This window comes from Furipterus horrens, unplaced genomic scaffold, assembly GCF_987537825.1.
Source record: "Furipterus horrens unplaced genomic scaffold, mFurHor1.1.pri manual_scaffold_13, whole genome shotgun sequence".
Classification (NCBI taxonomy): domain Eukaryota; kingdom Metazoa; phylum Chordata; class Mammalia; order Chiroptera; family Furipteridae; genus Furipterus; species Furipterus horrens.
In genome coordinates, this window is record NW_028327183.1 from 54,041,052 (window position 1) to 54,061,399 (window position 20,348).

At 41.1% G+C, this 20,348-nt stretch overlaps 1 protein-coding gene across 2 annotated transcripts; it reads right to left on the minus strand.

The window, feature by feature from the left end:
- Nucleotides 1-365: 365 nt before the first annotated feature.
- On the minus strand, nt 366-15,247 carry LOC149995354 (uncharacterized). Of its 2 annotated transcripts, XM_090259465.1 has the most exons (7): nt 15,148-15,247; nt 11,591-11,713; nt 10,793-10,932; nt 8,277-8,403; nt 7,995-8,090; nt 3,987-4,060; nt 366-2,627 (listed from the first exon to the last, which is right to left on the minus strand). In XM_090259465.1, exons 3-7 carry the CDS (start codon nt 10,805-10,807, stop codon nt 1,011-1,013), a joined length of 1,929 nt encoding a protein of 642 aa, XP_090115591.1. In that variant the 5' UTR covers nt 10,808-10,932; nt 11,591-11,713; nt 15,148-15,247; the 3' UTR covers nt 366-1,010. The 2 variants fall into 2 exon arrangements, 1 of the variants encoding a protein (XP_090115591.1); XR_016507625.1 differs by lacking the exons at nt 366-2,627; nt 3,987-4,060; nt 7,995-8,090; ... (1 more) ...; nt 10,793-10,932; nt 11,591-11,713 and adding an exon at nt 13,207-13,432.
- Nucleotides 15,248-20,348: the final 5,101 nt, after the last annotated feature.

A 20,348-nucleotide genomic window follows, 5' to 3' on the forward strand; every position in this document is an offset into this window, starting at 1 on the left:
TATGTTTGAAATTTTGGATGGTTTTCTACAGTAAGTATTCTGATTTAGAGTAATATCTGAAAACTAGTTTTAACATTTCACTGTGAATTCTTTGTTATTTTGAAATTGTTTCAATTACATAAATTCCTAAATATTTTATATTTCTAATGCCAATTACAGGCATAAAATCTTTGAAGTCTGTGAACTGTATATTTTGGACAAATATTAATCATTCTTTATTATGAACATAGAATTCCACCCCAGTTCTACATTCCATAACATATGATTTGACTGCAGGACCAGCTATACAATTTCCTACAATCCCTTTTTAGGTTTTTTGCTACTACAAATGATCACATGTGAAAGAATATGTGAATGTTTTTTCAACATTCTTCATTAGTATTATTTCTCTTTAGAATAAATTCTAATGTTGAGTAAGGTCTGCGAATGTGTAGAGCTTCACCTTTTTTAAAATTTACTTTGTTCACTCCAGTATCAATTATGACATTTCTATAGAGGAATGAATGAAAATTGAAAACTTTACCAAATTTGTTAAATTTCAAGAGTTCTCTTCAATATAAATCATCTGATGTTGAATGGGGATTGAAAATGGTTACAGATTTTGTTCTTCACATTTTTTGTTCCCCTCTAGCATGAATAATACAATGTTGACCAAATTTTGAGCACAGATTAAAGGCTTTGCCTCATTCTTTACAAATGAACTGTTTACCTCCAGAGTGAATATTCTCATGATGGATATGACAATATTGTTGACTTAAAGATTGCACATTTACAAGATATTTATGAATTTTCACCAGTATGAATGACTTGATGTGGCCTAAGTTTTGCAGAGCAAATAAAGGCTTTGCAACATAGTTCACATTTATAAGACTTCTCTAAAGTAATATGACTCTGATGTCAAAGGCTTTGTCACACTCCCAACATTTACATGGCTTTTTATCATCTAAATGAATTCTCCAAAATTGAGTAAGGTCTCAGGAATCCCTAAAGGTTTTACCACATTCTATACACTAGTGAAGCTTCTCTCCAGTGTGAATTTTTTTATGTTGATAAAAGGTTCTGGACTGGCGAAAAGCTTTACCACATTCACATTTATAAGGCTTCTCTCCAGTATGAATATTCTGATGGTCACTAAGCGTTCTGTAGTGGCGAAAGGCTTTGCCACATTCTCTACATTTATAAGACTTCTCTCCAGTATGAATTTTCTTATGTTGAGTAAGGGTTGAGGACTGGCTAAAAGCTTTCCCACATTCCCTGCATTCATAAGGCTTCTCTCCAGTATGAATTATCTGATGGTTTCTAAGCGCTGATGACCGGCAAAAGGCTTTACCACATTCTCTACATTGATATGGCTTTTCTCTGATATGAATTTTCTGATGTTGAGAAAGCACTGAGGACTGGGAAAAGGCTTTACCACATTCACTACACTTGTAAGGTTTCTCCCCAGTATGAATTTTCTGATGGTATCTAAACGCTGATGACCAGGAAAAGGCTTTACCACATTCTGTACATTTATAAGGCTTCTCTCCAGTATGAATTTTCTGATGCTGCGTAAGCGTTGAGGACTGGCTAAAAGCTTTTCCACATTTTCTACATTCATAAGGCTTCTCTCCAGTATGAATTATCTGATGGTTTCTAAGCGCTGATGATCGGCAAAAGGCTTTACCACATTCTCTACATTTATAAGGCTTCTCTCCGGTATGAATTTTCTGATGGTTTCTAAGCGCTGATGACTGGGAAAAGGCCTTATCACATTCTCTGCATTTATAAGGCTTCTCTCTGATATGAATTTTCTGATGTTGAGAAAGCACTGATGACTGGGAAAAGGCTTTACCACATTCACTACACTTGTAAGGTTTCTCGCCAGTATGAATTTTTTGATGTTCAGTACGCTTTGAGGAGTCCCTAAAGGCTTTACCACATTCTCTGCATTCATAGGGCTTCTCTCCAGTATGAATTCTCTGATGTCGAGTAAGCTTTGAGGAGTTACTAAAGGATTTACCACATTCTCTACATTTATAGGGCTTCTCTGTAGTATGTAGATTCTGACGTTGAGAATGGGTTGAGAATGCTCTAAAGGCTTTACCATGTTCTCTATATGTATAAGACCTCTCTCTAGTATGAATTTTTTCATGAAGTGTAAGGGTTGAGACCTGCCTAAACCCTTTGCAACATTCTCTACACATATAAGGCTTATGTCCAGAATTTATTTTCTGATCTAAAGTATGACCTGAAGGCCAATTATATGTTTTACCACATTCTTTACATTTATGTCTTTCCTCTGTACAGATTTTAACTCTATTTACTTTAAATATCTTACCTAAGAGTTTCCCACATGGAAAACGTTTGTGAACTTCCTTCCCATTAGGAATATTCTTTTCTTCAGTACCACTTGAAGATTGCTTAAAAACTGTGACACACTTATGTCGTTTGTTCCTCTTCTCCACAATAGAAATATCATGATATATATTGTGATTTGACATGTGGTCAAAGAGTTCTTTACCTTCACAATGGTTCTCGGGAAGATGACTATTCTTACATTTATTATAGTTCAACTTGTGGTTAACAATTTTCCAATTTTCAGTGCATTGATAACTTCTGTCTTCATCCCATGTATGATGGTAATCCTTGAAAACAGAAAATGCCTTTATGTCATCTATAATTTCATTAAACATGTACATTACAGTAGTCCCTCTCTATATCGCAGTTCACTTATCACAGCCTCACTGTATCGCGGGATTTTTTTAATTTTATGTTTAATTATTTATTGCGAATTTTTCGCTATATCGTGGCATTTTGCGGTACTGTATACATATGTTGTTAAAGTTCCATACATTTCAAGAGTGTAGAATATGTTTAAGAACATAAGTAGTGTTTATAAAAGTATGGGAAAGGTTAATAAGGGACTGGGAATGGTTTATAAGTATGTGGGAAGGGTTTATAAAGCCTTAAAATTTATATAAATACTAAAATAAATGTAAAGTTCCTACTTCGCGGATTTTCACATATTGCGGGGTGGGGGTGGGTGTCTAGAAAGTAATGCCTACGGAAAGTGAGGGAATATTGTATTCCCAAATAACTATTCTGTGGTACATATTAAAACATGCTGGTTGCGGAGAACGCCACGCAGCTTTGAAAGGAAAGGGAGAACTCCGTGCGGCTTACAAGGGGGCTGGGAACTCGACGCGGTTCTGCATGAAGAGCTGGAGGGCACCACCACACAGGCAAAGCCTCCCCGGTCAGGATCGAACGAGTGGGAGCCGCCGGTAAAGCTGAACTACGTCTAGGAAGTAGGAAGACTGGATCCTCGACTTTCCTAAAACTAGCCTGGTTTGGTAGGGGGAGGCAGAACTATGTGTTTGCGGGTGTTTTAAAGAAAATCAGACCGAACGGCAGAAAACCGCCAATAATCTAAATCTATATAACTATTAAATAAACGATTCTTTTTCTTTTCACTAAAAAAAAAAAAAAAAAAAAAAAACATGCTGGTTGCATCAAAAATTGCTCCCAAGTTCATAAAATTTTATATGTTGGAGTAAAAGAAAACATATATTTCTCAGTGAAGTATAATTCCTTAATAAAGGATTGCCAAAGTGATTAATTTAAATTCTACATATGCATTAGATTTCACTACTTTTACAAGTTATTGACTGAAAGATGAATCACACTCTCCATTGAAAGATGATTCAAAGGATTATTCCCACCATTAGGAGAGTTCATAGATCTTCCAAACTGCCCTTAGAACAATATATACACTAAAAAAATGTTATTGGGGTTCATATTTAGGAATTCCTTGATCTGCAAATGTCACTGCCATAAAGTGGGAGTTTCCCCAAAGATGTTTCATTGTTCACCTTCTTAGGTAACAAGGATTTTATTATGAATCTTTGGTTAAGTTCAGTCCATTTTAACTTACATTTTTCTTCTGACACACTTTCTTATCAGCCATTCATTACATTATCAAAGGCACACCTTTCACAGCTTACCAGTAGTATTTTAGAGAATAAATCTTCTATTCCCGGCTTTTGCAACAAGGCCTCCTTGTCTTCAGATGACATAGCTGAAATACATAATAAAGGTTCACAGGTATGACACTGAGTTCAATGTATATTGGAGTTAAACAATTACTGAATATATTTCTTTTTCTGCTATTACAATTGTCCCATTTCCCCCCATTTCTCTAAACTGTCCAGCCTACCTCGCTTGTCTCAGTCATTCCCCACATTATTGTACATGTCCATGGGTCATTTATACTAGTCCCTTGAATAGACCTTTCCCCTTCTTCCCGTTTTCACCTCCTCCCTCCTTTCTGGCCACTGTCAGACTGTTCCTTGTTTCTATACCTCTGGTTCTATTTTGCACATATGCTGCTTTTGTCCATTTGGTTCCTGTATTAGGTGAGATCAATGGTATTTATCTTTCACTGCCTAGCTTATTTCACTAAGCATAATACTCTGCAGTTCTATACATGTTATTATAAAAGACAGAAGATCCTTCTTTCTTTCTTCGCTGTAGTATTTCATTGTATAAATGTACCACATTTTTTTGATCCTCTCATCTACTGATAGGCACTTATGCTGTTTTCAGCACTTGGCTATTGTGAGTATCACAGCTATGTACACAGGGGTGCATAGATTCTTTTGAATTGGTGTTTCAGGGACCCTTCGGGTATACTCCTAACAGTGGAATCACTAGATCAGAAGGCAGTTCCATTTCCAGTTGTTTGAGGAAATTCATATTATTTTCCACAGTGGCTGCACCAGTCTGCATTCACACCAACAAGGCACTAAGGTCCCCTTTTCTCACATTCTCACCAGCACTTGTTTGTTGGTTTGTTAATAATGGCTGTTCTGACTGGTGCAAGGTAGTATCTCATTGTGGTTTTAATTTGCATTTCTCTAAGGCTAGTGTGAATATATTATATTTTTGAGTACTTCAAAATGTTAAATGTTCAAAGCAAGACCAAGAAAGGTACAATGAGACAAAGTCAATAAAAATAAGCAAACAGCTGCTTACACTTGACAACCATACCACTCACATTCCCTGCAGGCAATGGCAGTATTATAACAAAACTCCCCAAATTCCCAGTTTCTACTCTGGAGAGATGGAAGATACAGTGTGTTTGCTAAAATCATGTCAATAAACAGCAAATGCATTGTTCATACTAAAAAATAAAAATAAAAGGAATTGAGTGATTGATCAAAGACCACAGAATTCTGCAGGACTGAAGAGTAATATCACGTATACAAAAAACATAGGAATAAGATCTTATGAGATTTTTTTTACACCACCAAAACAAAACCTAAACCAAGTAAATATAGACATTGGGATTACAGCAACTATGAAAACTCCTGCACGTTGAGGCAAATACACAGGGGGTTAAAAACACAACCTGTGGAATGGTAGAAAATGGTGGAAAGCATATATCTTATCAGTCTATTTATAATTATTTTCAACTTTTATTTCATTTATTTTTAGAGAAAGGGGTAGGGAGGGACAAAGAGCAGAGAGAAACATCAATGTGTGACAGATACATCTATCGGATGCCTCTTGAACACCCCCAACTGGGGACCCAGCCTGCAACCAAGGTATGTGCCCTGACTGGGAATTGAACCAGTGACATTTCAGTTTGCAGGCCGGAGCCTCATGTCAATGAGCCACACCAGCCAGGGCTATAGCTTTTAAATCTTTAATATTAAGAATATATATCAAAGTTTTAGAAAACAACATGATAAAACAAGTAACAATTTTTTAAATGGTAAGATATATGGTTAAATATATTTTGAAAAGGCAGGAATACACAGTGAAGTGAGACAGATTCTTTAATAAACGGTGCCATAAAATTGAACCAATTTACACAAAGTAATATAACTTGACCACTTTCTTATACCACATACCAAAATAAACTCAAAACAGATTAAAAACTAAAACGTTAAGACCTAAAGCCATGCAAACACAACAACAAAAGACAGTCAATAAACTTCCAAGCTCTTGAAAAGAAATTTTGGACATATCTTGGTGGCAGAACAAACAAGAAAAAAATATTAAACAAATGAGACTACAACAAAGTAACGTTTTTCAGAGCAAAGGAAACCATCAAGAAAGGAAACAAAAAAAACAATCTACTGAATAGGAAAGATATACACCAATGATGCTAATATACACAATATATAAGGAACTACACAACTTAACACCAAAAAAACAACAATAAACAAAAAAAAACAAAAATAAAAACAAACGCAACTGAATAATGAGGAGAGACCCTAAATAGATATTTCCCTAAACAGGATATAAAGATGTCCAACAGACATATGAAGAGATGTTCAACATCATTCATCATCAGAGAAATGCAAATTGAGACCACAGTGAAATACTGGCACACATATATCAGGAAGGAAATTATCAATAAATTAACAGATCTGGCTGGTAAAGATTTTATTTATTTTTAGAGAGAGGGGAAGGGAGGAAGAAAGAAATGGAGAGAAAAACCAGTGTGTGGTTGCCTATTGCATGCCCCCAGCTGGGGACCTGGCCCGCAACCCAGGCATGTGCCCTGACTGGGAATCAAACCTTTGACAGTTTGGTCTGCGGGCCGGAACTCAATCCACTAAGCCACACCAGCCAGGGCCCAATTATGTTTCTTGTTTTTTTAAAGATTTTATTTATTTGTTTTTTAGAGAGGGAGAAGGGAGGGAGAGAAACAGCAATGTGTGAGACATACATCGATTGTTTGTCTCTCACACGCCCCCAACAGGGGACCTAGTCTGCAACCCAGGCATGTGCTCAACTGGGAATTGAACAGGCAGCACTTTAGTTCACAGGCCAGCACGCAGTCTACTGAGCTGCACCAGCCAGGGCCAATTATGTTTCTTGATCCCTGCACCATTTACCCCTTTCTCCTCATTCCCAATCCCAACTGATGACCCTCCAAAATATCCCTATACCTATGATCCTTTTCCTGTCCTGGTTGCGTGCTTAAGTTCATTTTTATTTTTATTTTTTAGATTCAGTTGGTGATAATTTTGAGTTTGTTGTCACAACCATACCAATTAGACAAGTGACACACTCATGAAGCAGACATAGTGAGCACCAAATCCCCACTCATGACTTTACTAAATAAGATTATTCAGTAAAGCTATCGTTTACAATGAAAGGACAGATAAAGTGCTTCCCAGATAAGGTAAAGCTAAAGGTGTTCATCAGCACCAAGCCATTATTATATGAAATATTAGAGGGGCTTCTTTAAGAAAGGAAGATCAAAACTATGAACATTAAAATGACAACAAACTCACAACTATCAACAGAATATAAAAAAATAAAAACAAAAACTAAGCAAACAACCAGAATTGGAACAGAATCATAGATATGGGGATCATTTGGAGGGTTATCAGCTGGGAGGGGGAAGGGGGATAAATTGGGATATGGTGCAGGGATTAGGATTGGTAGCTATAAAATACACAGGGGGATGTTAAGGATAATACAGGAAAGGGTCAAAACAAAGGACTTACATAAACAACCCATAGACATGAACTAGGGGGGTCAGGTTGCTGGATGAAAGGGGGGTATTGGGCAGAAGGGAACAAAGGGAAAAAACTGGGGCAACTGTAACAGCATAATCAATAAAACATACTTTTAAAAAAAGGTTGATTTACAGTTTCTGAGCAACATGCACACATTTTTCAAGGTCCCCACCTCAATGGAAGGAGAGCCAGACCACGGTGGCCCTCACTGGAGAAAGGGAGGGGAGGACTTCGGCCCCAAGTGCTAATGGGATGACACAGGTCAACGGAGTAGAACCAGAGTCCCAAGATGATGTAGGAGCAAGGGGCATGTTGGAGACAAGCTGGCCCTCTCTGACAGCAACAGAAATCAACCTGGACTTTTCAAACTCCTTTGCACTGAAGCACAGCTTCCCAAACCATACTTCAAGTCTGGCTTCCTCTGTGACCTTTGGGTCTCTCACCTGTGTCATCTGCTGTCCCCTTCCCACCTACCTGAGTGGGCAGATACTGTCTTCTTCCTTCCAACATAGCAAGACTTCTTTATTTGCTCCACAATAGTGATCAGGACTGCCTCAGGGTAAACACGACCTGTTTATAAAAGAAATATTAGTTTTGATAGAGATCCTCCCATTTACAATCCAATTTTGCTAAGGAAAGAAGACTTGTAAAATAAGAAAAACCTCCAATGTCCCCCTTGAGAGCAAGAGTCTCAAAGGCTATCATACAAAGCAGAGGACCAAAAAATGTTAAACTAATAAAAGAACTCATCCTCACCCACAAAGACCAGGTTCCTATAGTTCTCCAAGATCACATCCACGTACAATTTCCGCTGAGCTGTGTCCAGGGTCTCCCACTCCTCTTGAGAGAAATCTAGTGACACATCCCTGAGCGTAAAAGGTCCCTGAAGAAAGAGACACACTTACCAAGGGCCAACAAGAGTGACTACTGTAACCAAATGTGAAAACAGTGTTAGAAGTGGGTTGAACCTAGGAGAGTACAATGAATCATCTAGTAAGATGATTTTAACCCAGTAATATTCTCTAATGTACTTTCTAACACTGAGAAATGAGAATGACACCTGTCCACAGATGTACTACAAAGACTTCTCAGGAAAACAACATTTTAAATGAAGGGACAGACATAGCCACATGGACACTCAGTGTTGTATTCGTATCATTCATGACAAATTGTGTATATTTCTCAGCAGGAAAAGGCATGGTGAACTGGAAGTATAAATCCTTCTTCATTTTTAATTCAGATAGCAAAGAACTACAGATTTTTAAAAATGCAAATTCTGATTCAGAAGTTCAGGGGATGGGGTCTGTGTTTCCACATCTTCAACAAGCTCACTTTTTACAAGTGACACCATTGTATCAGGTCCAAGTGCCCTACTTCTGGAGAGTACAAAATTAATAACAAAATAATACACATATGATTTTGCATTAAAGGACTTTTACAAAATTTACACTTCTCAAGGAATAAGAGATGTGAGCCACAATATTATTTGAAAATTTAGTGAAGGTAATCTTAGAATAACATCCTTATTCCTATAAGAATATGGTCTGAAATATGAGTAAAACATAGACCTTCAGATTTACTCCAAACTTGACCCAAAATGTTTAAAAAAAAAAGAGACAAATACATATAGAGAGACCTCATGGACTTTCAATGATTTTTTTTAACTGAGAAGAACTATAACATTTTAAGATAGTAAGAACACTAAAGAGCTCAACTGTCAACATTTTATGCACATGAAAAATACACGTATTGAAAGTACGTAGAAATGAAAAGTGACAGAAACGAGAACTTTTATGTCAATGAAATTAAGATTTTGGATTCTGTAAATCTCATAAATTCACATGTGAATGATATCTTTTGTTTTAGAAAAACAAGAAAAAGAGGAATAAATAAAATGATAAAAAATAAAATGAAGCTAGTGTTTATTAGTCTTTTATTTCTTTTAAAATTTTGTTGTAAGTGGAGAGTTATATTTTAGAAATTTTATAGAATTCAACATACATTAACATGACACTTGTAAACTTTTTTTATAACATGAGAAGTTATAATGTAGAGTATGTCTGTTACATGAGTGTGGAATACAGTGAAAATTTATGGGAACAAGGCCTATTTGATTAAATCCTCCATATCAAAAGCCAATCATCTCTAGGAAATGAAAACAGGGCCTTCATCTTCCAAAGCAAACTAAAACTAAAAGGGGGGATGAAGATGAAATGTGATGGGATTTTTTCAAACCCCTCAATAATTCCCTCCTAGGCCCTTGTTAATGATGCAGGGAAACTACTGACTATCAGTGAAGAGACCACCTCAACCAAAGGAATATCAGGTGGACTGGAACAGTGGCTATCAGGTGACTGAGGCACACGGAAGGACTTGTAATCACTGCTGTGACATTACTGAAGATAATAAGAAAATAAATCATTGCCCTGGCTGATGTGGCTCAGTAGATTGAGTGCCTGCAACCCAAAGGTCACTGGTTTGATTATTCTTCTGGGCACAGGCAAGATTTGTGGGCCAGGTCCTGGTTGGGGACTTGCAGGACACATACGATCCATGTTTCTATCACACATCGATGTACATCTCCCTCTTCTTTTACCTCCCGTCCTCTCATTAAAATATTTTTTAATCTTTTAAAAATATTTGAAAACTAAAAATATTATTATGTGGAAGTGTTCACAAATAAACTAATTTTTTCAAATGTCAACACACACATGACTCCCATGTGTGGAACACAATACTGTAGTGCATTTAAATAGCCGGAGTTTTGCACCAAACTAGTGAGCTGCTCACTTCAATCTACTCTTCTTTGTCAGAACGAACCATCCTGACCAGTAAAATGAGCATTTTTTTACCCCTGCTTTACAGAGCTCATGCTGCAGCCACATGGACATAAAACCTACATGTCCCTACTTCATGATACCTGAGCCTCTGAGCCATAACAACATGAGTGTTGATACAGGTGCATTCACTGGTAGCTCTCTCAAAAAGGGGATGTTTTCAGTAGTGGAAAGTCACTAACTCAAGGTGGTAATTCTTTATGGCCTTCAGGAAATGGGATAAAGGTAATGCAGGGAAGGAAGGCTCTGGGACAAAGGGGAGAAGTATATAAACTGCTGACCGTGACAATCATAAGAAACAAAAAAAATAAGAAGACAAAAAAAACCACATTAGGCTATAATATCAGAAGCAGAGAAATACAGGTTGCAGGTTCTAAGCCACTGACGTTCGGAAGAAAAGCAAACGCAGCCTCTGACCCAGGGCACATCGTTTACCTGAGAAGCAGTCATGGCGCCCTGGTCCTGCTCCTGCTCCGGGCTGTTTTCTCAGGCGATGATATGCTGAGGAGTCACACAGGCATTTGAGACTGTGCCTTCAAGGTTTCCTCTTCTAGCACAATGACAAGCAGAAGGACCTGAAAATGCCGGAAGGGTCACCCTCCCTTGTCCTTTGTCACACAAGAGTCAAGAACAGTAAGCTCTTACACGGAGACCACACTGGCAGTTTTTCATTCTTCTTCTCAGGAGCTAACTCTCCCCGCTACGGGCATCCACACTCATAGAGCAATGAGAGCGTGTGTAGCTCTCCTAAACCCCAACCCAGCAGAGCACCCCGCGGCCTCCCCTGTCCAAAGCCTGCTTCCCACTCTTACAAAGGCATGCTTGCTTACCTTTCCTTCCCTGCTCCTTCCCTTCCTCCCCACAGATAGGCTTTCTCCTTACTTTCTGTAAGTGCCAAGGGCCCTTTTTTTGACTCTACTGTTCCCTGAGCTCACTTCTAACCGTGGAATTTAAATAAAACTTATGTGATAATAAAAATAAATGCATGCCATGGCTGAATGACCCAGTTGATTGCAACGTCATCCCGGATGCCAAAACGCTATGAGTTTGATTCATGGTCAGGATACTTACCTGGGCTGCCTTTCACATGTACTCCATATTTCTCTTTCAGATGAATGTTTCTCTCTCCCTCTCTCTCTATTCCTCTGTCTCCATTATCAATAAGCACATCCATGAATGAGAAATTTTTTTAACAGTGCATCCCAAACCACCCCTGTGATTCCCAGGGCTCACCTCAGGATGACCCAGAGCACTTCAATAAACAAGGATGCTCCACCCACAGCACTTGTCCAACTCTGTGGAGGATGACATAGCTGATGTCATTTCTCAAAATTTCTCAGGTGGTTTAATACAAACCTGAATGAATTTAGCTTTAATAAGTATGCAGACCCCTAGGAATGAGGGCCCCACTGTAAGTTATTCTGCTGGTCTGTAGTTGGGACTATGAAATGGCATCTTTATCTAGTTCCCTCCTGGTGTCTCAGTTACTCACCCAGAGTGGAGTAGGTCTGTAGCACCGAGACAGACATATAAGACCCAGTACACTTCAGACCTTTGGGTCCTGTGAAGACTTTGGGCAGAAACTTCTAAAAGGACAGGCTCCCTGGGCAAAAATTTATTCTTATTTTCTAGGAAATTACAAAGACTTATTTTACAAACATAAAATGAAAAATGCAATTTTGATGCTGAAAATTTAAAAAACTTTAGCTATGAAAACATGTCCATCAAATCACAGAGTGAAATGATAGGCTTTCTGGGACCAACGTTTCAGGTCAATCCAGTCCTTCCTTCTATATTTTCAGAGGATGGACAAGAGGGAGTTCAGGGGAGCTGGTCCTTTGTGGTTCACAGTCATTAATTCATCAAACCACATAAAGGGAAGCAAAAAACTGCTGAGCATTAGAGGAGCTCTTAAACTATGTTCTGACTGTAATAAGAAAAGGCATCCTTGCCAAGTGCACAGTGAAATAGCCTGGTATTTTCAGCACATGGAGGCAGCTAGAAGGCACACATGGACTTTTGATATATGCTAATCAACGTGGTCCTGGCCAGGGTTCCCAAAATAAATGCTGACGGACCTAGACTGCTCCCAGAGAAAATGTTAATGGACCTATCCCGATACGTTAACTAACCTGGGGGGGGGGCAATTAGATGGAAATGACCAATTTGAATATGCTGATAATCAAACTTACCCTCACCTAAATGTGTGTCTCACAAGTATAAAAAAGGCTCCTGCAGAAGTGCGGGTGGGACTCCTAAGGACTCATGAGGAAGACTGGGAGTCCCCATCCCCTGTCCCCATTCCCAGTCCTTGTTCCCCATTCTCCTTACTCCTAAGGGCCCTTGAGTGGGTCCAGGAGTTGCCTCTCCCCTCCACTCCCTTCCCCCTTTCCCCTCAATAAACCCATTGCCTGACCACATAGTGGTTTCCCAGTGATTTCTCAGAGCAAGTCTGCCCTGACAGTATTATTTACTAAGTAGCAATGGATGCAGGGCTCAGAATTGAAATCTGACACAGTATATTCAAAAAGAAAACTATGAGGAATTTTCTTTTCTTAGTGTAAGTTTTGCCCTGACTGGTGTGGATCAATGGGTTTAGCATAGTCTCTGAAACTCAATAGTCATAAGGTTGCATTCTGGGTCAGGGCACTTGAATGGGTTGCGGGCCAGGTCCCCAGTTTGGGGAGTGCTAGAGGCAACTGGTTGATGATTGTCCCACACATTGGTGTTTTTCTCCCTCTCCTTGTCCCTCCCCTCCCCTCTCTTGAAAATAAAAAATATATATAAAGTCTTAAAAAAATAGATATCACCAATTCTTCTTATAAAAGTTAATGACTATTTACAAAAACGTTATTCAACAGACTAAGATTTATCTCAATATGTTTTGTAAAAATAAATTCAATATGATAGGTAGAAGGAAAAAAAATACAATGGAGGTAGGGGGAGATTCAATGGTTTTAATAATCCTGGAAAAAGCATGTGGTAACAGACTCAGATACTTCAGTCCCAGGTCTCCTCCTTCTTGCCATCCCAGGAAATGAGAAGGGAGCCATGACTGGCAGACAAGTCTCTTCCCTAGAGTGAATGAGAGTTGCAGTTGGAAGCAAACAATTATAAAATTCACAAGCCTTATAAACTGAAGATTCTCATTCAAATCTGTTTAAGGTAAACAATTCAGCAAATGTTAAATATTGATAGATAATAGAACCATAAGCTGTATCTCACAACTTAATGATCCACATCCCATCAGCTGACCACTCATCCACATTTGGGTTCCCCTTCTTCCAGCTACTCTTTGTTTGTGTATGGATGCGTTTCTGTCTCTTCCCCGTTTCTCTGCACTTTTGTCCTTCCCTGTGTTTCCCCTCCCACCTCCCCTGCTCTTTCTCCCCTTTTCTCTGTTCCTGTCCCTACTACACCTGTGCCCCGAAACAACTGAAACCCATTTCACCTTTTTACAGGGCAAGGACACTGGTGACTCCCAAACCAGTAGAAAATAATTAGCAGCAAAGGGCAAATGTAATAAGAGGGTCTCTGAGCCAGAGTTAACAGTATTAGCATATTTACAAATCAGAAAACAGGCATTCCATAGCTCAACACAAATGCTTCTGAGGGCAAAGGATATCTGAAATCAAAAGGGAGGAGATAGTCATCACCAACTCCAGGAAGTGGGAAAATGTAGCTAGACAGCCCAGCAAACAAGATAAAGAAATTTCAAAGGGCTGGAGACAGACCTATAACCAGATCACCCTAAATTAATTTTCACTGTCAGCTAATTTAGTTAATCACGTTAGATTGTAACTCCAGAGTATCCAGCATGGAAAAACTGAGAAGGAGGAGGGGAAGAGGGGAAGGGGTTGCTTTACACGCATTAGGATAAAAACAGCCAGCTCTATCTTTTAGGCTGCGCCCAGAGCTGCAGATCTGCGAATTAACTGTCTTGGTTACTGCTCAAGTCCTGTGTCCGTCCCGGTGTTTAACTGTGAGCATTTCTCACACCTTCACTTGCCGTTTCCCTCTTTTCTTTCTGACTGCCCCCCATCTCCATACCAGTCTGCGTCCCTCCCCCCAAGCCTGAGTCCCTCTGGAGACCCCCTTACTCTTTCCTGTCACCACTGCCCCCCAAGATGGCTGACTTCAGCGCTGTTTGTCCCTCTGACCCGTGACCCCAAACCCCGTTCCCGCCCCCGCTGTCGCGCCCCCAACTCTTCTCCTCAGAACCCCTCCCTCCGTCTGAGCGCCTCGCCCTGTGCCGCCCCCACGTCTGCGCACAGGCCCCCGCCCCGTCAGCTCCCCACGTCTCCCCGGGGCCCCTCCGTCTCCCCGGCATCTCTCCCGCCCTCCTCCCCGGCTGCCCCCCCCCAGTGACCCCTCCCTCCCACGGCGCTGCCCCGTCCCTCCCCCACCCCCGGCGTCGCCGTCTCCCACGGCCCCTCACCGGCCTCTCCTCCCTCTCACGGCCCGTCTCCCTCACCCCGTGCCCGGATCCCCTCACAGCCTCGTCCCGCCGCCGTCCCGCGGGCCCCTCGCCCTCACCGCCTCCACGAAGGCCCTCCCGCGGGGGGCAGGTCGCCTCTTCTGGGGACCCCGGGTTCTGTCCTGAGTCCCACCCCACGGAAAGTGCGCTCGTCCTGGGTTCGGGTCTCCTAGTAAATGGGGGAGGGAGGGGATGACCTCCCGCAGGCCCGGGTGCAATCCAGGCTCAGAGTCCAGAGACAAAAGGAGGATGGAGAGGGGCGCAAACGAACGCGAATTTCCGCGTCAGGGTCTCACAAGGACCCCGGACTCACCGGTGCAGGAAGCTCAGCCGCAGGGACTTCAGGGTCTGCAGTGACCCTCAGCTTTTCCTCCTCACCAACGTGGACTTGGAAAACCAAGTTTCAGTCAGAACCACGGAACCGATCTGTTCCTCCGCTCAGTTCCTCTGTAAGAGACTGCGCATGCTCCTCACTCATTCCGTGGTTGGGCGGGAGCCGGAGCTGAGAGCTTCTGCATTGGGGGCGGGGACGGGGCGGGGCGGGGGCGGGGCGGGGAGGAGGGGCCCGCGCTCGGGAAGGGCATAGGGGAGCATAGGGGCGGGGAGGGAGCAATGGGGTGCTCAGGGCTACGTTCCACCTCAGTCTCCTGTGTATGTGCCCATTCTTCCAGCAGAGAGCCACAAATTTTCCTTTATTCCAGCAGGCCCAACACTTGCTGGGGTGCATGAATGGTGACAGGCTGTCCCAAGGAAAACTTCAGCTTCCTGTCACACCTCCCAGGTGGTTGCCACAGCTCTCAAGCAGGTCGGGCGCCCCTGCACACTGTGATCTATTTTCCTTGGCAAGTACGCGGTAGGTCACTAAGCATTTGGGTGAGGAATCCTAGGGCATAGCTCCGCCGGTCATGAACGTATAATTGAAAGGAGGCCTTTAGTAGGTTTGGAAGCCCTAAGGCCAGTGCAGAAGCCGGGTGCTCCTTCAGGGACTCTAAAGCCTGAATGTACTCCTTAGTCCATTTTATTTTTATTATTATTTTTTAAAGTGTACTTTATTATTTATGTTGTTACAGTAGCCCCAATTTTTTCCTTTTGCCTCCCCTCTGCCCAGTACTCCCCTTCCCTCCAGCAACCCCCTCCCCTTATTTTATGTCCGTGGGTCGTGCATATAAATTCTTTGGCTTCACCCTTTCCTATATTATTCTTAACTTCCCCTGTCTATTTTCTGCCAACCAACTATGCTTCTTAATCCCTGCACCATTTCCCCATTTCTCCCCTTCTCCCCTCCCAGCTGTTAACCCTCCAAATGATCCCCACACCTATGATCCTGTTCCTACTCTGGTTTGTTTAGTTTGTTTTTGTTTTTATTTTTTAGATTCAGTTGTTGATAGTTGTGAGTTTGTTGTTATATTAATGCTCATAATTTTGGTCTTCTTCTTAAGTAAGTCCCTTTGATATTTCGTATAATAATGGCTTGGTGAATTGAGAAATAAAGCTCACAATGAAAACACTGGGACACAGGACTTAAGCAGTAAACGAGGCATTTGTTTATTCATGGATTTGCAAGTCCAGGCACAGCCTAAGGAAGGGCTCACTGAAGCTCAGAGCAGGCCACTTTTATTCTAACGCAAGTAACCCCCCCCTTTCCTCTCCCTCCCCTTCCTCTCCGTTTTTCCCTATTGGATACTCCAGAGTCATAGTCTAACGCAATTGACTAAATCAAGTAAGGGTCCTTATCTCAGTGATCATACATAGTTCCCAGGTGATAAATATTCCATGATGGGTGCCGCTCACACTTGGTTAACTCTGACTGTTTATGTCTCCAGCCTCATTTCCTCTTGAAAGTTTTCTCAACTTGCTTATTACATTTTCCCAGGTTATAAATATTATGCCCTTTACACTCTGGGTTAACTCTGACTGTTTCTCAGGTAATAAATATTCCTTAACTGTGACTATCTGTGTCTCTAGCCCCTCTTGAAAGTTTTCTTAACCTGCTTATCACATTTCTCTTTTGCTGCTAATCATTTTTTTTTTACAGATTTGAGTGTCACTTTTATCTGTCCCTCAACAACCATGAGGTCTGGAGTAAGAAAGAGGAGACCCACTGGGAAACATGCCTGGAGAACACGGCAGCATGGCTCATGAGGCTGGAATTGCAGGGACCTGCTTAACCAAGCATGGATTAGTGGGAGATGCCTGAAATGCTCAACTGTGACCAGGAATACCAAGCCATAGACTTCTGCTTTTCTGAGAAATGGTACCTCTGACTGGGACATTCTGAAACTGGTCTTGTTTGGCAAGGGAAGGCAGTACTAAATATTTTGGGGTGTTTTGAAGGGAGTGCAACATCACAGTAGAAACTTGCCGTTATTCTAAATCTGAAAAACTAGCAAAAAAAACCCTTTTTGTTACAGAGAGGGGTCCCCCAAAATCCCCAGAGCCTGTGGTTGGGGGAGGGGGAGAATTGGACAGTTTTCAAGATGCCTCTGCCTATGTATAGCTGGTAGCTAGTGTCTTAGTTATGCTAATGGCTTTAGTTCTTCCAAGGCCCCAAGGAGATGGGAAGGGTTTTGACCATAGAATAGTGAGGAAAGAGCATACAGGGCCTGCACAAGGTTCTGCGAATGGTCAGAACCGGTTACCACGCCCACTGTGTCACAGGCTGTGGTCAGGGATTTAAAAATAAGGCGGCAGCCATTTTTGTGGAGAGAGGGAAGAGAGACATCCAGATGGTTTGCAGAGAGGAGAGACCCATGCAGCTTTGAAAGGGCAAAGAGAGAACCATGCATGATCCAGTGCAACATGGCACATGTTTTCCTACGGAGGCTGATGACATCGTACTCCAGATCCTGAAGGAGAGAGCTGACAGATAAGGGATGGGGAACTTCTGGGCATGTTTTTGGCTTCTAGCCTTTTGGGGAGCAAGAGAAGTGCTGGATCCCGTGGGAGAACAGGGCTCTGAGCTGAAGTGCTCACTGCCCTCCCCAGGCTGGAATATTGTAAATAAAGACCTGTTTTCCTCAACACTAGTTGCTGGGTTTTACACCGAGGTGCCACGGGAAAGAACCCCCTTTTGCTCTGTAACAATATCAGTAGATATAGAACTTGCAACTTTTACTTCTCTACTTCTGATGTTCTTGCCCAGCAAGGTTGTTTTCTTCTACTTATTTCTTTTATTTTATTTTTATGATTGTCAAGGTCAGCAGTTTATATACATTTCTCCTTTGTCCCAGAGCCTTCTCTGCATTATCTTTATCTAGACCAGGCAAGGTCAAGAAAAACTCTACCTTTAATTGAAGACTTTCAACCAATAAAAACCTCCCTTATGTGACAGATCAACCTGGAAGGCACCCATGTCCAACACCCCTGTTTGGATGGGCTCAGGGGCTCAGGTATTGGTGAAGAAGGGACGTGTAGGTTTTAGGTTATGTTGCTGCAGCATCAGCTCTGTACATAGGGATAAGAATAATGCACGTTTTACTGCTTAGAATAGCTCTGAATGTTCTGAAAAGAACAGTTGATAGAAAAGACTTGCTCTGTAAATTGCTAAGAAAATCTTGCAATTTAAATGCATTATTAGCGTACTGATCGTAAGAGGTACATGTGGATTGACATTGACAAAAATTAATGTTTATGATCACTTTCACATAATGATTTTCTTATTTATGTATTTTTGCCAATAATGTCACAGTAGTGATGACATGTCCCTTTGTATGCCTCAGTCACCACATATCCATTGTTCCAGTACACCTGATATTCACTTAGCTGAGGTGCTGTCTTCAGTGTTAACAGCTTTCCTAAACCATGAACAAAGGTGTAGCAGGGAATTATTGACACATGTGAAAAAAGCACCACATTTCATCTGTAAACTTGCATTGTCTTTTTTTTTTAGTTTTTGTTTGCTTGGAAAATGAAGGGCCTATGTTTATTTCCTGGAGATTATTGAGTTTTGCTATGGAGGATTTAATCATTCCTCCTTCCTATAAATTTTCATTATATTCCACACTCATGTCACTGACATAGTCTACATTATCACTTTTTGTATTTTCAAGATATTTTACAAGAATCATTTTATAAATGTATGTTCAATTCAGTTAAATTTCTAAGATCTAGCTCTCCACTAATGATACACAAACATTTTCATAGAAATAAAAGACTAGCAGAGCAACATACCCTACATGTGCCTATCGATGTTGCACAAAACAACATTGTTAATCAGAAGCTGACACAACATGCATCATACAAGCATATATAAGCGGAAAACTTCAGAGCACGGAAAATGTATCCCGAGAGCAAGTTACCTTGATATGTCCTGCAAGTTCTGCCTCAGGAGAAAAAGCTCTGACTTTGCCTTGCAAGGCATGGATCACTGGGCTGCCTTCGAGACCCAGACGTGATCTGGACTCTTGGGACTCAGAATTGTTATCCCCCAATTCTCTCGTGTGATATCGTAACTGATTGTTTCTGAGTGTTATTGCTGTTGATTGTTATTGACTGAGATTGAACCTACATCAATAAAAGCTGGGTGAATAGCATAGTCACCTGTGTTGACTTACTGTTATTTCTTGGTGCCAGAATTACCTATAAGGTTGGTGGCTTTATAGGTGGCCCAGTGCTTTTAGTCCCTAAGGCCTGGGACAGACAACCTGAGTGGGGCTCACGGGCTGAGTTGCAGGAAAAAATATGTCATAAAACATTCGCTCATGACACAGATATAAGTGAAATCATATGATATTTGTCTTTTCAGATAGACTTATTTCACTTAGCATGATATAAAATGATGGAAACTAAAGAGTTGAAAAACTTTAGTCTTAAGTGATAGCTAATAAGCTTAGTAATTAATGGATGTAAAAAGCTATTTTTTCAGGGACTGAAAATATGACCCACCTGGAGTCCAGGAGACCCCAAGAAATTCTACCTTTGTGCCCCAAGAGGACTGCAAGCGATCAAGATGGTATCTGAGTCATTGTGCTCCAGGGAGAGACATCCTGCTGCACAGGACATGAAGACCTACCTATCAACAGGTGAATGCAGAGAGATTGCCAGAATGCAGCTTTTATCTCATAAACCTTTTCCATGAATCTCAAACCTTTTATATACATCCCACCCGCCCCCGACAGTGTATTTTAAACACCTTACTGACACTTTTTTTCTCCTTATAAAAAGGGTTGGTTTAAAATTAAATGTAAGATGGTCTTTTGGGGTACATAACCTGCCATCTTCTCAGCTCTCTGGCCATCTGAATAAAACCCCATATAGATTCAATCCCTGTCTACTTCATGCTGGTGGTGACAGGAAGCATAAATGACGATTTTTCTGGTTTCAATATCAGCATTTTTTAACCTGAAAAAGATACTTTTGAAGCAAAGCGCATGGAAGTTCAGGCTTCCCCCCGTCAGGTCCACTCATTCACTTCCTAATTGTCTCTGCACAAGCCTGGCCTCTGCCTCCTGTCCCTAGAGCTGCGTTCAGACTCTGCCCCCAGAACATCACCTTTTCCCTCCCCTAGACATTTTA

Coding starts and splice junctions, on each gene's coding strand:
- LOC149995354 (XM_090259465.1), bottom strand. Junction 8,091..8,276: donor TAGGAACCTGGTCTTTGTGG/GTGAGGATGAGT, acceptor TTTTATAAACAG/GTCGTGTTTACCCTGAGGCA. Junction 4,061..7,994: donor GACAGTATCTGCCCACTCAG/GTAGGTGGGAAG, acceptor TATGTATTTCAG/CTATGTCATCTGAAGACAAG.